Source organism: Procambarus clarkii, chromosome 16 (assembly GCF_040958095.1).
Source record: "Procambarus clarkii isolate CNS0578487 chromosome 16, FALCON_Pclarkii_2.0, whole genome shotgun sequence".
Lineage (NCBI taxonomy): Eukaryota > Metazoa > Arthropoda > Malacostraca > Decapoda > Cambaridae > Procambarus > Procambarus clarkii.
This window is the reverse complement of record NC_091165.1, coordinates 13,367,166-13,384,132: the sequence shown is the minus strand read 5'-3', so window position 1 is coordinate 13,384,132 and position 16,967 is coordinate 13,367,166. Positions and strand designations below refer to the sequence as shown.

The window sequence follows — 16,967 nt, the reverse complement described above, 5'->3', positions numbered from 1 at the left end:
AAATCGTTTGATATACATGTTTTGGTTGGTAGTGACGACATTTGTGAGAATGTTCTGGGAATGTCTCCGGCCTGGCCCCGGGCCGGGGTTGAGGGTGTGGAGCTCCCAGAACCCCGTCAAGGCAAGGTAGAGACTGGCCAATGTTTTGGTGTGCTTGTCATTGTTGGTTTGTGGTGGTGGTAGTTGTGGTTGTTGTGTGGCGAGAGTCTGGGAGTGTTTGGTGTTCGCCCCCCCCCCCCCCACTACCACCACCACCCTGAGGGCTGGTGACATACCAGGGCAACCCTAATTCCGTTTTCTCAACAGGAAATGGACAAAAGTGCCACCAGTCTGTAGGAAAAATCCGTGTGTCAACCCGATCCTCGCTCCCCAGATGAATATAAGTAGGGGGGGGGATCGGGTTGAGCGTCGGAATAGGCTTTAATCCCCCACATGATCCCGTCCAAACAGCCATCAGGCCCGCCTGGAAGTGTGTGGGATCCTGTTTCCGCTTCTCCAACGCTCATTTGTTTTACAGTCGACGTCACACCAAGGTTTTCCCGGTTAACGGAATTTTCCGTTCTTAGGTTTGTCATGTGACAAACACTTGGACTACATTTGTATCCATATTAATAACCCGTTGGCAGTGTTGTAGACGTATGGCTGAATGAGAGGTAACGTCTCAATTGACACGCTGTGGCAGCTCGTTATTTTACAGCTTTCAAAATCTCTCTTATCACGAAGGTAAATAACAAAGCTAATCGCCATTATTGGAAAGAACGGCCATTGTGGTGAGTGGGCAAAGCCCTGGTTATCTTGAGGTGGTTCTAAGTGTCAATGTTCTCGCGGGCCGGTCTGAGACTCTGGTCAACCAGGCTGTTTGACGCCGCGTCTCGCAGTCTGGTCAGGTATCCGTTGACAGTGTTTAAAATATACATTTTTTTTTTTACACAGTGAGAGGTCGGGTAGTTATATGGCGGCAACATTGTCAGTTTGGAGTGTGTTGAGGCATAATGGGAGTGGCCGCGGTGGTGGCCAACACCCCCTTGCTGTCTGTGGCGTGTGTGTCCCGTCCACCCGTCTCGTGTCTCCCAGCGCACCTCCTTCCTGAGAATGCACAACGCCCTGCGTTACGCTGCTAGGACAGCTGCTAGGACACGTGTAGTAAGACGGACACATTTGGGGCTACGTGGTAAGCAACGTGAGAATGCGCGTGGTGTTGTGGTGTTGTCTTGGCAAGGGTTGGGAGGGAGGAGGAGGCCCTTCCGGTAGATGAAGGCTTCTGTCACGCGCAGGGAGGCCAGGCTCTGTCCCATCCCATCCCATCACTGTCTTGGCTTACACAGTATCACTTATAACTGGATGATAGTGCCTCTCCAGGATTACGGGGTATTCATGCCCGTGCCACCTCTTGGGTGGCTTAATCTTTATCAATCAATCAATCCTCTCCAGGAGAAAGGAGAGAGAGAGGGAAGGCAGAGGGAGAGAAAGATAAAAAAAGGGGAGGGAGGAAAAGAAGGGGGAGAGCCCGTGCTGCTTGGGCTGAATCTAAAACAACAATAACATTGGAAGATGGAGAGGCAAGGACACTGCACGTTGAGGAGAAATGATAGTATCTAAATAGTTTAGTCCAGAAAGAAAATGATAATGATTGAGTTAATTAAGAAGAAAACGGTTAAAATTCAGGTTTAAGAAAAGGGAATTTTTAAAAGCAGAAAGTGGAGCTTGGAGACTGACGAGAGGTCAGTGTAAGTGGTAAAGATAATCACGAGAGAGAGAAGGTGAAGTGAGATGTTGGCGAGAGAGTAACCTGACACTTGAGGGAAGTGATGAAACAAGTGCACGTGTAAACAATGAATGTGTTGCTGGTGTGAAGAGTGCAAGAGAGGAATAACACATGTATCCACGCAAGCCACTAAGTGCAGCTGTGCAGGAGCTGCAATGTGGCAAAGGGAAAAGAACGAGCATGGGTGTGAGGGGAAAGTGTCTTGTGAGGGGAAGTAGCGATGTGCCACATGACAGGAGAGGAGCTGTGATTGTGTCACCTACCGTATGTATACACGAGTCCCTAAACACACACTGAAGATCGACAACTCAAATTAATTCCTCGTGAGTGGAGCACCACCCTCGACGCATACAGCGGTTCTCACCCAAAGTCTCACTGGACTTCAAAATAGCCACGGCGGCATGCCCACGCACTCGGGGCAAGGCCTTGACTCCTGGAATTATATATTCGTCATGAAATGAAAACAAATATCACAGACCTTAAACACCATTTGGAGACGAAGCCTAGAGACTGGTGTTATCCTCGGCACGCGTAAAGCAGCGGAGATCGCACCACTCCACAAGGAGGTAATGAATCGTACGCAAAATATTATAGATCGATAGCACTATCGTCACACACACACACACACACACACAAATCTTACAAAGTCCCAAAAACAAATCACGATGACCTCCCAAATTCTCTTACCATCTCCCAATTCCTCCTTCCTCACAAACTTCCCCCTCCCCACCCACATTTCGACTAACCACCTACCCTCCCCACCCCTAACACCCTCCTACCTCGCCCATGGTTGCCACCATTAGGGGCAGCAGTGGGCCCCTAAGGTCATTAGGGAGGGGTAAGGAGAGGACCCCCTGCCTGGCGGAGGTCACTTAACGCGGGCAGCAGGCGGCGGCAGGGTCAGGCGTGAGGTTCCCTTACATGGAGGGCGGTCCTGGGTTGACCTCAACACAATCAGAATAAGGTCCGGCAGGGAGGCCAGGTCAGTTCCACCCGAGAGGAAGGTGCCACCACCTGAGGGACACTCCACAGGAGATGACCCACATGGACATGCCCCTCGGGACATGACCTCCCCCCCTCATGTACATACCCCCGGGGACATGGTCCCTCATGTACATGGCCATCCCCATGGAAGGCCCCCGCCTCACTGGTGATGAGTGAGGTCTTGTTTCACACGAGGAATGACGGCCGGGCTTCAGTTGTCTGGTGCTGAGACGCCACCCACGCCCTACGTGGCCGCCACCCACGCCCTACGTGGCCGCCACCCACGCCCTACGTGACCGCCACCCACGCCCTACGTGGCCGCCACCCACGCCCTACGTGGCCGCCACCCACGCCCTACGTGGCCGCCACCCACGCCCTACGTGGCCGCCACCCACGCCCTACGTGGCCGCCACCCACGCCCTACGTGGCCGCCACCCACGCCCTACGTGGCCGCCACCCACGCCCTACGTGGCCGCCACCCACGCCCTACGTGGCCGCCACCCACGCCAATACCAACACGAGTCCCTAGTCGTCTTCACCACCACTCCCTATAACGCTCCTCACTACCCAAACCCACTACCATGCACGCTCTCTCCTCCCCCCCCCCCCCACACACATCGTGTGTATACGGACAAGGGTTCTCTAATGAGTACCGCAAGCAAACAACGGCTGTCTCACGTCAGCTAATCAAACGTCTGGTGGTGGGAGGTTGCGGATTTGTGATGCCAGTAGTATACCTTTAGTATGCTTCGAGAGTTGTAGTGTACTTGCCATGTCTGGCCTGGAACCAGGCCTGTTTGATGCCAAGATGCTCAGTCACGTGGCCCGGTCTCTGACCAGGCATCATGGCTGGTGGTGATAAACATCTACAGAGAAGCGTACGCCCGGGCGGCGACGAGGGGGAGGGGGAGGGGCGGACGCGGGCGGCGGACGCGGGCGGCGGTCGCGGAAAGAAGGCGCGCAGGGACGCAGGCGGCGAGGCGCGCGTCGAAGTGGCCAAGCGAGCGCAACGCAGGTCATGAGTCTGCCATTGGGTCGCAATCCCTTGTGCTTTGTCGAAGGATACAAATACAGAGTACTTAGCTGTGTCATTAGGCAAGTAATTAACTATACAATTTGCTGCGCTCCGTCTTTTAACAAATCCGTTGACCCCCTCCCCTAGCCTGCCTGTTTTGTGCAACAGTCGGTTTAGGATGATCCTTTTCAAGCATCTTGCGTGAGACTTGATTGGTCTGTAATTGCCAGGGTCCTTTGGTTTCCGTATGGGAACAATTATTGCCCGTTTTATTGCATACAATTATTGCATTGCGTGGGAAAAATTCCACTTAGAAATGATTTGTTAAACAGGTGGAGTTGTGGAATCCCGGACACCTCACAAAGTTGTTTATATTATTATTATTATTATTATTATTATTATTAATTATTATTTTAACACAGACGTGGCCAAACATTTACAATACTAGCCAGCATATATACATTTTCTTCTGTCCCCCATGGACAGATCTGTTAAATATATAATACAATGTTTTATTGAACAACCAACCCCAGAAGGTAATTGTAGCGCTTTTAAAATGCTAATCTAACCTACATACATAAATACACAGATTTATATCTGCCCTACATAAACAGTGTTCAGTGTGTCTGTAATCACTTATCAGTGTGTTATTAATCACTTAATCCTCACACATTGAGTATGTCGTAGGTGACACCATCTTCACCGGATGCTGTACTTTTACCCTTTTTCATAGCCCCCCTTACTTTCTGGGCTGTGATTGGTTGTCCATACTCGTCATCGCTAGACGTTATCTTGTTATCCTAATTCATGTCGCAGGAGCTGTTCCCCGCTTATTTCTGCAGGGAGGGAGGGAGGAGGATGGTGCTGCATCACTCCACTGGTGTATTAGTTCCTCAGCCTTACCCTGGGGGTAAGTTTGCACTTAATGACGACGGTTGAGACAATGCAGACGGTTGAAGATTAAATCTAAAGATTTAAGAAATACTCGTTCCCAATAATTTATTGATTTTATTGAATGGATACATTCTCCAAGTCAGCAATTTCTCCTGCTCTCGACGAGGCTTGTAGTGAGCATCAATATCCCACTCTGGAGAACACTAGTGTCCCTAAAATTAAACGGTTCATGTTATCCAGCCTGTCATTTTTTTGCACAGTTTTTTACGTACAGTTTTCGTACAGTTTTCGTACATTTTTTCGTACATTTTTTCGTACAGCGTACAATGCTTCTTTGTGTTCTTTAAATGTTGCTTTTTCTTTATATAATGAGATAATGGACTGTTTTGTATATATGGGGTTTTCGTTTTGATATTTTCGTTTTTAACATGGAGCAGGAGCGCTGTGGTAAAAACTGCTGGTCTTCAATAAAGATGTTATGTTCTGTGGCCCATGGAAAGATGTGATGTACATCAGTTTGTTGACTTGTTGCCCCTCGATACTGTCAGCTAGTGAGACTCTCAGTGTGTCACCTGCAAGGAATGATACGCTACTATAGCTTGTCCTTGTCTGTATCTTATGAGAAAAAGTACTGGAACAAGCACAGTACCCTGGGGGACTGTGCTTTTCGCGGTGGATGGTTCAGATTTGACTTGCTGTCTATTAATCATTGGGTTCTCCTCGTTAGGGAATTGAATATCCATCTTCCTGCTTTGTCAGTAATAACTATAATGGAGTATATAATAACACTATACATGGACGCTTTTACGTAAACTGTGTATTATATCGGCGTTCTGCTTTGTCTTCCATGGCACCCTAGACCTTCCATGGCACCCTAGACCTACCATGACACCCCTAGACCTACTATGGCACCCCTAGACCTACCATGGCACCCCTAGACCTACCATGGCACCCCTAGACCTACCATGGCACCCCTAGACCTACCATGGCACCCCTAGACCTACCATGGCACCCCTAGACCTACCATGGCACCCCTAGACCTACCATGGCACCCCTAGACCTACAATGGCACCCCTAGACCTACCATGGCACCCTAGACCTACCATGGCACCCCTAGACCTACCATGGCACCCCTAGACCTACCATGGCACCCCTAGATCTACAATGGCACCCCTAGACCTACCATGGCACCCTAGACCTTCCATGGCACCCCTAGATCTACCATGGCACCCTAGACCTACCATGGCACCCCTAGACCTACCATGGCACCCCTAGACCTACCATGGCACCCCTAGACCTACCATGGCACCCCTAGACCTACCATGGCACCCCTAGACCTACCATGGCACCCTAGACCAGGCACCCCTAGACCTACCATGGCACCCCTAGACCTACCATGGCACCCTAGACCTACCATGGCACCCCTAGAGGTGGCAGTTGTGAGCGGCAGTAGCGCCCTGCTCTGGACCCAGGCTGTCTGGGGTCATGTAGCCGCTGTCACTGTATTGTGACCTTGCCTCTTAGCACACTTTCACAGATTTTGATTATGTGTAATGTTAGTTCTGCCGGTCTATAAATTGTGTGCGTCTGTTTTACTGCCTCCTTTGTGGAGTGGCGTGATCTTCCCTGTTTTAAGCATGTCAGGATAACATAAGTATCTTGGTTCTGGCTCCAAATTATGTTTACGTGTGTGACTTTTTTTAATTCTTGATGAATATAGAATTCCAGGCATCTAGTTTTGGTGGGGAGAGCGTAGCCATGCAGTCTATGGCTGCTTCGACCCCCCAGTGAGGTTAAGGTGACATCTGATACATGATTCGATGTTGGTATCACATTCATATAGAAGTCGTTTGGATGCACTGTATCCCCAGTATTTCACTCATTTCTTTATCATTTTTTCTTGTTATTTATATTTACAAGAGTTCTTACATTCTTGTACAGCCACCAGCACGCGTAGCGTTTCGGGCAAGTACTTAAATCTATGTTCCCTGGAACACGACCCGCCAAATCGTTTAACAACCAGGTACCCATTTTACTGTTGGGTAAACAGAGGCTACAGTTAAGGTTTGGCGCCAAGTAAATAATTCCTCCCCGGCCAGGATACGAACCCAGGACAAAGCGCTCGCGGAACACCAGGCGAGTGTCTTACTGGTTTGAAAGTTCCATCTTCCTTGCACAAGGTCCCAGTACTAGATAAAGGTTTTGTTCTGGATTTTGCTTGGTAGTAGTTGTATTGCTCCCTCTCTCTCCTGGATTGTATGGACCTTGTAGCCTTAGGTCGATCCTGAGTCTTCCATGTCTTTCTTGGGAGAGAGTGGGTCGCTCCACGCAGCCTGTTCCACGCACCAGGCAGCGCCGGGCAGCGCCAGGATGGTGCCAGGCTGCGCCAGGCAGCGCCAGGCTGGTGCCAGGCAGCGCCAGGCTGGTGCCAGGCTGGTGCCAGGCAGGCACCAGGCTTCGCAAGGAGTTTATCGTTGCAAAAGGTGCCGGATAAACCAGGTTGTAGTTGGATGTGTGGGCCTGCGGGCAGCTCCAAGCAACAGTCTGTTGGACCAAGTTATCACAGGTCGAGCCTGACCTCAGGCCGGGCTCGGAGAGTAGTACTCCCAGAACCCTCTCCAGGTATGCTCCAGGTATGCTCCAGCAGTTCTGTTATTGGGTTTCTTCGCCTATAGAGAATGCTGTTCGCGTTCCAATTTGCTTTTTTTCTTTCTAAATGGTACTTAACTTGAGCAAATGTCTAGTGGTACTCAGCCTACTGTCTTGAGGTACTGGCTCAAGGGTATTGGTAGGGTATTATAGGTACTCAAGGTATTGTCTAGTTGTGCTTCCCAGCTTATGTATGTGAGGTTCAGCTTTATTAGTTCCAAGTTAACCTGTGAAATATTACAGTTTAATTTGTAGACTTATTCTTGGGGTTGAAATTGCCAGCCGGACCAGATTGTTGACCACCCGAGTGCCAACTGGACAAGCTTGTTAACCCCCGAGTGCCACAAGATTGTTGACTCCCCGAGTGCCAGCTGCACTAGATTGTAACCCCCCCCCCCGAGTGCCAACTGGACAAGCTTGTTAACCCCCGAGTGCCACAAGATTGTTGACTCCCCGAGTGCCAGCTGCACTAGATTGTAACCCCCCCCCCCCGAGTGCCAACTGGACCAGCACTGACGGACAGCCCACCAGTTTTCCTATGGGTGGCCGGGCGGCGGGTGGGCCGCCTCGCCCACATGGCGGCCACATGTGCTCTGCCGCCGGAAACTCCCACATTTTTTCCCCGAGCGTCCCCATAGAGGCAGCGAGGCGGGAGAACCCAAGAGCTTGTTGCTCCTGTTATGACGTGTGTTGGTGTAGGGGAGGGACGCTCCCGTGTGCTGGTGTAGGGGAGGGACGCTCCCGTGTGTTGGTGTAGGGGAGGGACGCTCCCGTGTGTTGGTGTAGGGGAGGGACGCTCCCATGTGTTGGTGTAGGAGAGGGACGCTCCCGTGTGTTGGTGTAGGGGAGGGACGCTCCCGTGTGTTGGTGTAGGGGAGGGACGCTCCCGTGTGTTGGTGTAGGGGAGGGACGCTCCCGTGTGTTGGTGTAGGGGAGGGACGCTCCGTGTGTTGGTGTAGGGGAGGGACGCTCCCGTGTGTTGGTGTAGGGGAGGGACGCTCCCGTGTGTTGGTGTAGGGGAGGGACGCTCCCGTGTGTTGGTGTAGGAGAGGGACGCTCCCGTGTGTTGGTGTAGGGGAGGGACGCTCCCGTGTGTTGGTGTAGGGGAGGGACGCTCCCGTGTGTTGGTGTAGGGGAGGGACGCTCCCGTGTGTTGGTGTAGGGGAGGGACGCTCCCGTGTGTTGGTGTAGGGGAGGGACGCTCCCGTGTGTTGGTGTAGGGGAGGGACGCTCCCGTGTGTTGGTGTAGGGGAGGGACGCTCCCGTGTGTTGGTGTAGGGGAGGGACGCTCCCGTGTGTTGGTGTAGGGGAGGGACGCTCCCGTGTGTTGGTGTAGGGGAGGGACGCTCCCGTGTGTTGGTGTAGGGGAGGGACGCTCCCGTGTGTTGGTGTAGGGGAGGGACGCTCCCGTGTGTTGGTGTAGGGGAGGGACGCTCCCGTGTGTTGGTGTAGGGGAGGGACGCTCCCGTGTGTTGGTGTAGGGGAGGGACGCTCCCGTGTGTTGGTGTAGGGGAGGGACGCTCCCGTGTGTTGGTGTAGGGGAGGGACGCTCCCGTGTGTTGGTGTAGGGGAGGGACGCTCCCGTGTGTTGGTGTAGGGGAGGGACGCTCCCGTGTGTTGGTGTAGGGGAGGGACGCTCCCGTGTGTTGGTGTAGGGGAGGGACGCCTAATATAGGTGTATATAGGCAGATGGGATGGGCCAGGAAAGGAGGCAAGAAGCGGGCGAGAGTTGTGGATGATGTGCAGATTGAGCAGCGGAGACCCACAACCGGTCCCTCCGTTGTCCCGCTTTACATTGCAAATCAGTTCGGTGTGATCTCCAATGGTGGCGCAACGTGCACGAGTGGCGACGGCCATTGGCCAGGGGCGTGGCGGACCGGGTGGGATTGGTCGAGGCCAGCTTGACAAAAGCCAATCACAAGGTGGTCAGTGAAATGATGGATGGGACGCCAGGTCGGAATGAAGAGAGCATTCATGGCAGTCGCTCGCCATGCGGTCGAGGAAAAAAAGTAGAAAGTTTGATTTCAGTAATATGTGAGGTTATTTGGAGGTGTGCGATGTACACTGGTGAGTGTCGCGGTGTTATTGGTGGGTAATGAAGGCTGGGGAGGACTGTCGAGGCCAGGCTGGGGTGTCACCAGGGGCCCCCGCCCGCCTCTCTGGGACGGCCCCCGGAGCCCCCAGGGGCCCGCACGTCTCTGGGACCTCCTCCACCATATGTCTCAACATTCATCTTGTCCTCTCTCAACAATGTCTTGTATTGGACTTTATCGTTTTCTGAAGTTTTCTTTTGTGATGAATATGTTTATACTTAATATATTTATTTGTATAAATACAAGAAATGTAGCTTATGTATAGATGAGTAGATGCGCGCGCACGCGTGTCTACTCACCTGCATAAACTTGGAGGGTCGATCATTAGCTCCCAAGCCCCGGTTTTGAACTATTAGTAGCTTAATACAGCAACTTCATCCAAACTATTGTATTTGTTTACAGCTGTTTCTGACATCTGTGACTCTTGTGATTCCAACGACAACTTAACTGCAGATGATTTCCATAGTTCTACTCCCGCAGCCTGGCCGGTCGCCCGTGGCTCCTGGTCTTCCTGGCCTCTGGACCGTATGGACGGGGATGTATGGAGTGGGCGGGGGCGGATTAAATAGGTGTGGAAGGGGGCCGTATGGAGGGGTGGAGGTGGATAGGCCGTGAGGCGTGTGTCAAGCCTTGCACGCCTCTTCACGGGGCCTGTAGGCGGGCTGGGGAGGGGACGCCACTCCACACTCCAGGAGAGTAATTATATTATTTCTTACCAAACTTTTTACAAGACATCCTACCAGTGGAAAGTGGACGAGTTTGCCGTACAGGAGAGTGGGCGGCCACGCCTGACCCCACCTCTTCCACTAAACCTTAACCCGTAATGCACATTTAACAGAAATGCAAAGTTGACTATTAGAGTGTACACGGAATCCTGACGTGTTAGTACTCACCTAGTTGTGCTTGCGGGGGTTGAGCGTCGGCTAAAGAGCCGACGCTGAAACAGTTGTAAGTAAGAGTTTTGAACAGTAAGAGTTGTGAACAGTCTCACAACTATTAATCTACCGGTGTACAGGTTCCTGAGCTTATTAAACATGTAATGTGGGTGACGCCGCGGGGATTGTGTCCCCGGCCTGTTAGATGCCTGGAGCCATCTCCATCTGTACTCTTCACAGCAACATTAACTACCTATGAACAAATTCACATGGGCCGTGACGAGGGTTCGAACCTATGCCCGAGAGGATCCCAGACGCTGCCTTAATCGACTACGACATGGTTAAAAGAATTGCAACCGGGAAATCATCCTGATTTACCAACGGATCCTGCAGTCTCTCTGAGACACAGACCAGGGTTTTACACAATTCCCCCCATGCACTCGAGCTATGTCAATAGACTGTTCTACCTCTTCGCCCTTACTTCATTACACACAGAATGAAGAGGTAGAACAGCCTATTGACATAGCTCGAGTGCATGGGGGGAATTGTGTAAAACCCTGGTTTGTGTCTCGGAGAGACTGCAGGATCCGTTGGTAAATCAGGATGATTTCCCGGTTGCAATTCTACCTGTCCTACCAGAACCATGTCGTAGCTCAGTCAATTAAGGCACTTGTCACGGTCCGTGTGGATTTGTTCATTTGATGCATCACGACGGATCTGCACCGGACACTTTTTCACTTGGTGATTTCTGTGTGTAATTAACTACATATCTTCTCATTAACTACCTACCTTTGCAATTCACTCGTAATTGTTAAGTTCCTTATTCTCCGCGATAAAGTATGTGTTTAGATTAATTTTGATGTCATTCAGTAAACTCAAACTAAAACTAATTTCACCTTTTGTATTTGCGTGTGGAGGGTTCGGGAGGTGGAGGTGGAGGGAGGTTGTGACCTCGTTGTTGCTGGTTTATATTCTACTCGGAATAACATTTGCAAGTAGCATGGGCTATGGTGAGCCCGTGCTCACCATAGAACACGGGCCACTGCATGTGAGCCCCACCCGGAGCTCTGGATGGGGCTCCGGGTGATGTTAAGAGGGGGGGGGTGCCCTTCTTGGCTTCCAACGTGGGCCTTGATTTTTTTTGTCTGCGAGGGCAGCGACAGGAAATTGTCGCGTGATCACCATTGCAAAGCAGGCAACGTCTGCCTTTCATATGGAGTAATGATGGTACAGGGCGCACAGGTTGCACTTCTGGACGGGGTGTTGACACTTGTTGGTGGCGTGGGAGAACTCGTAGCACTTGAGGCACCATTGGATCTCATGGTATCCTTCCTTTTTCACTTGGTGGTCGTGACCTCTGTTGCTCGCGTTTAAGTACCGCGGCTTGCTGCGCGCGCATCTGTCACCTCCATCTCATCAGTCATCTCCAATGTCATCTCTCTTCTTCCAATACGGAAACTTCCCGTCTCATTCCACGCAGGGACATTTTCCGTTCTTTGGTCAGCACCTACATATTATGGGACATTTATAATTATTATTATTAATAATTACAAATATTAAATACGTTTAATTATAGCTTAGTACCTGCATGCACCTAGTACTCGAACAACCACCCTACCTTGAGGCTACCTTGAGGTGCTTCCGGGGCTTAGTGTCCCCGCGGCCCGGTCGTCGACCAGGCCTCCTGGTTGCTGGACTGATCAACCAGGCTGTTAGACGCGGCTGCTCGCAGCCTGACGTATGAGTCACAGCCTGGTTGATCAGGACCCTAGCATGAGTGACGCTGTAAATGTTTGACAACTATTACGAATGAGTAACGAAACAATTAAAGAGATCCGGGATGTCCAGTACCAGTTCATATTACCAAGCGGTCCCTATAAGGCAAGTAATTAAGTCGAATATTGTAAGTGGCGGCCGCGGGTGATAGTGGACTGTGGTACACTGGACCGGGTGATAGTGGACTGTGGTGCACTGGACCGGGTGATAGTGGACTGTGGTACACTGGACCGGGTGATAGTGGACTGTGGTACACTGGACCGGGTGATAGTGGACTGTGGTACACTGGACCGGGTGATAGTGGACTGTGGTACACTGGACCGGGTGATAGTGGACTGTGGTACAATGGACCGGGTGATAGTGGACTGTGGTACACTGGACCGGGTGATAGTGGACTGTGGTACACTGGACCGGGTGATAGTGGACTGTGGTACACTGGACCGTCTCCCGGTGTCTCTCCACCACAGGTTTAACGAGTTGCGCGCGGTAAACCGGCCAACATTTCTGGTAGTTTATCACCAGCAATGTAATGGTGTTATTTAATACTACGTTAGTAACCGATCTATCGCTAAACAGCTCAATGTTGATAGTTTTAAATACAATGGTGCGGCAGGTCTTCATCAAGGTTTCCCTTCACAACCCCCAAATCTTTGGCCTTCATGAGGGTAATGGCACATTGTGAGATCCGTGTGTGGGCCCGTGTTGGGTGGACAGTGTTGGAAGCCAGCATGATCCAGGTTGTGCTCTTGAGTCTCCTCTTGAATACATGTGGCGTCCCATTGTCTTTAAAACAAACTACTTCTATATATGTGGGAATTAATTTTATATGTATATATTCTAGGATGGGTCCCTATAAGGTGGATGCCCGGGTAGTTATCCGTATCTCAATCACCTCCACCCCTTCTTTTTGCCTTCTCCCCATATCCTTCCTCTTTCCCGCTCACTTCCTTTCCTCTCTCCTGTTCGTCCCCCCTTCCTCTCTCCTCTTCGTCCCCCTTCCTCTCTCCTCTTCGTCCCCCCTTCCTCTCTCCTCTTCGTCCCCCCTTCCTCTCTCCTCTTCGTCCCCCCTTCCTCTCTCCTCTTCGTCCCCCCTTCCTCTCTCCTCTTCGTCCCCCCTTCCTCTCTCCTCTTCGTCCCCCCTTCCTCTCTCCTCTTCGTCCCCCCTTCCTCTCTCCTCTTCGTCCCCCTTCCTCTCTCCTCTTCGTCCCCTTCCTCTTCCCCCGGCTTGGAGCAGCCTGCAAGACTTGGAATAGCAAGTAGCCCGGGCTATGGTGATAATGTGATAACATTGTAAATAAGGAAGTTACAGTAGTATAAGGTATATACGTGGGCCGCCTTGGTTTATCAAGGTGGTTTATTACTAGGAGTCGCACCATGTATTTAGTAGCTTCTTAAAACATTTGGGCCAAGTGGTCGTAAAATATTAGTGCTTAAATAATACAGTTTGTATATTTACTACAAAAATATTAACTTTATTAAGTCTGTATATTTTAGGAATTAGTAATTATAATTTAATATTTAAGATTTTATGTATTTGTTTAGTATTTGTTTTAGTATTTAAAAGTGCTGATAGTTTAATTTTAGGATTTAAAAACTCAAAGGTAATGTTAGTTTGGTGTGTGTGTAGAGGAATACGACTACGATGTTGGAGAAGGGGGTCGGCCGGGCGTGGAGGTGGTGGAGACGGCGGCCAGCGAGCACAGCTTCCACCGGGAGCGGAGGGTGGTGGTGGGTGGTCGAGTCAGCTTGAAGTGTCGACCAGACGACATCCAGGAGGGCTCCCTCGACTTCGGCTCCTGGTACTTCAACGACGTCCCGCTCGACCAGCTCCAGAACCCGCGCCTCAAAGTCGTGGATACCAGGTCAGTAAACATCCCTGTACTAACCTATTTGTACTTGCGGGGGGTTGAGCTTTGGCTCTTTGGTCCCGCCTCTCAACCGTCAGTCAACTGGTGGCAGTGGCTTTGCTACCTCCCAACACCGCCCACTAAAAGTCTGCCTCTGTTGTCTTCGAGGGCATCAGGAACGTGAGGGCCACCATCTCTCTAATGCCCTCGGCGAGGACAGGAAGCCCGCGACTTGTCAAACGTCTCCCCCATTCCCCCCAGATGATTTTGTCCAGCTGGAGTATTAATTGCAGAAATGTTTTGGCATTTACGGTTTCGACGGGTAGGTGAAAACTGCTTTACTGGAGTTTATGATTGTTTTATTTTCCACCCGCAAGATAACACATATATCACGGGTTGGCAAATGTTAATTTTGTTTGATAAGCTGTTCACTGAGACAGTAAGTGACAGGATGAACAACCCAGCGGGTTTCTTTCCTATTAGGAGGTGTTGTACATGCTTATATGGCTGGCTATGCCCAATAAACTCGCCCTTCAAGGCAAAATTAAACTTTTGTTTAGCAACTTGTTTAGCAACTTTTGTTTTTGTATATATGTCCTTATACTGTTGAAAGAACACATAGAGGGTAGACAGGGAGTGGGCAGCGGAGGACGGCTGGGTGCAGGGGTGGATGTGAAACATTGAGGCTCGAATCTATGGACCAGTATGAGAACTATACCACCACACACCAGAAGATGAGGGGACGACGAGGCCTCGCTCCGTCCTGGACCATTATCAAGCAGATTGTGATGGCATGAGGACTCTAAATGCACCACCCACCATTCACTCACCCACTCTACATGCACCATTCACTCAACCACTCTCCATGCACCATCCACCAACCCACCCCACTACGCGCACCATCCACCATTTACTCACCTACTATTCACCATTCAATCTACACTACTTAGGGGCACTGGTGGCTGAATGGACAGCACACTGTACACATAATCCTGTGGACCGTGGTTCGATTCCCGGCGCCGGCATGAAACCAAATGGGCAGAGCTTCTTTTACCCTGATGCCTCGTGTTCACCTAGCAGTAAATAGATACCTGGGAGTAAGACAGCTGTTACCACCACACACCTTCACCCTGCTTCCTGGGGGTGGGGGGGGGGGATTAGATTGACAGTTGAGAGGCTGGCTGAAAGAGCAGAGCTCAACCCTTGCAAGCACAACTAGGTGAATACATGCACTCTCCACATCCAACATTATATTCCCTGTATAAGAAACATAAAGAGTAAATACAAGTGCAGGCGGTTTGTCTGAGGCCGCTTATATTGTCTGTATATCTATTTAAACTTTATATTTCCTGCACTCATTTTTACTTTTTACTCATTATTTCTTTATTAACTTGTATTATGAAAACAGTATAGAGCATTAACTCATAATGTACTCTGAATAATGTGCTCTTAGTACAGTACTCTACTGTACTCGGTATACCCTACTCATTATACTCTGATCTCATTCTCCTTGAACTCATCATACACACAATGTTCCGTATGTTCTCAAAGCTGTGTAGGCCCACGTACTGCATTATACTTCTGGAGCATTGAATACCTGCAACTCGTACTTCTTGCTCAAAGTTACACTAATCATTGGATTTGTTATACTTCCTGAACTCTATACTGTATACTCTTATACTCTATATCTTGAATCATTATAGTCCTTGATCTCTTGTCTTGTGTTGTTTATGCTTCTCTATATTTGTTACATTATCTGTACTCATTATGCTCCTTCAACTCCTTGAGACTTTGTACTCATTATTCTTCCTATACAGGTATTCATATATCCTATACTCATTATACTCCCTAAATTCATTACTGTATAGTGTACTTCCTGTACTCATTATAGCACTGTACCTTATACAGTATTCCATACCACCACCACCTCCCTTTCAACATCTTCAGTCTCCTTCCCATCCTCATCCTCCCCTCATCTTCTACATCCTTCTCAGTATCATTCTCATCCTTTCAGCCTTATTATCATTCTTTTCTTCATCCGTGTCTTCATTCTCATCGTCGTCTTGCAGTATGGTGTAAAACAAATAATATAGAGCCATTGTTGAATTTGCCTTTCCTATAATTTTACAGTATTCATTGAATGTACTATGGCTTATTTAGTGTAGCATACTGTGTGTACAATATTAACCTTACACTACTCCATTGGATATCTGCAATTACCTCCTGTGCACAAGTCACAGTACAGTATATGATTTGTTCACATTTGAGTTAACATTTTTATAACATGAGCACCACTATGTAGTATTTTGTACTTTTAAATAGCTGAGCAGTCCAGTGGGATTGGCCTTCACTAATGTCTAGGTAGTAGGAACAATTTTGAAATACAGGTACATTTGTAACTGTATATTCTGTATTGTAACTGTATTGTTACTTTTGTTTTTTGTCATCAGGAACAGATTGTGGCCCCGTATACGGGTGAAGGCAGCCAAGATGGAAGATGAAGGGCTGTACTCCTGCAAGTGGAGCAGCACAGGGTATCTGCATGGTTGGGTAAACTACACGCTTATTGTGGAAGAGGACACTCCCACGCCTACCCTACCCCAGGTACTTATAGTAGTACCTGCTTAAAGAAATGCATTGTACTTTTTGTATACATATAATGTCTTATTTGTTTGTCTTAGCTGTTTTAGCTGAACAAAGTAATTAAAATCTACTGGTGTGCTTCAGGCTTTATATGCTGATAGCAAAGTGCTGGAGATGGAGCAGGGAGAGTACCCTGCAGACTCTGCTCCTGTCTTCACCAAAGATCTCAACTCTCTCATGATGAAGCCAGCTGGTAATGTTGCTGACCTTAGGTGTCAAGCTCGTGGCCCCAATCTCAATACGACCTGGTTAAAAGTGAGTTTACAACTGTTTGTTCTATATTTCAGCATTTTTGTTTTGTGAAAGTATGTATACATTTGTCCACATTACTTCAAATGTCATCTTTTGTGCATACTACCCAGCCACTTGGACTGGGCAGTAGAGCGACGGTCTCATTTAAAGCAGATCGGCGTTCAATCCCCGACT

General features: G+C 49.5%; 1 protein-coding gene across 1 annotated transcript in view; it reads left to right on the top strand.

Moving 5' to 3' along the window:
• LOC123760066 (fibroblast growth factor receptor 4) overlaps positions 1 to 16,967 on the top strand; it is a gene marked incomplete in the record, with an annotated part of 132,807 nt that overhangs the window by 90,363 nt on the left and 25,477 nt on the right. Inside the window, 3 exon segments of the mRNA XM_069325283.1 lie at positions 13,679 to 13,913; positions 16,349 to 16,502; positions 16,626 to 16,796. Of these exon segments, the coding sequence (XP_069181384.1) occupies positions 13,679 to 13,913; positions 16,349 to 16,502; positions 16,626 to 16,796 (560 nt within the window).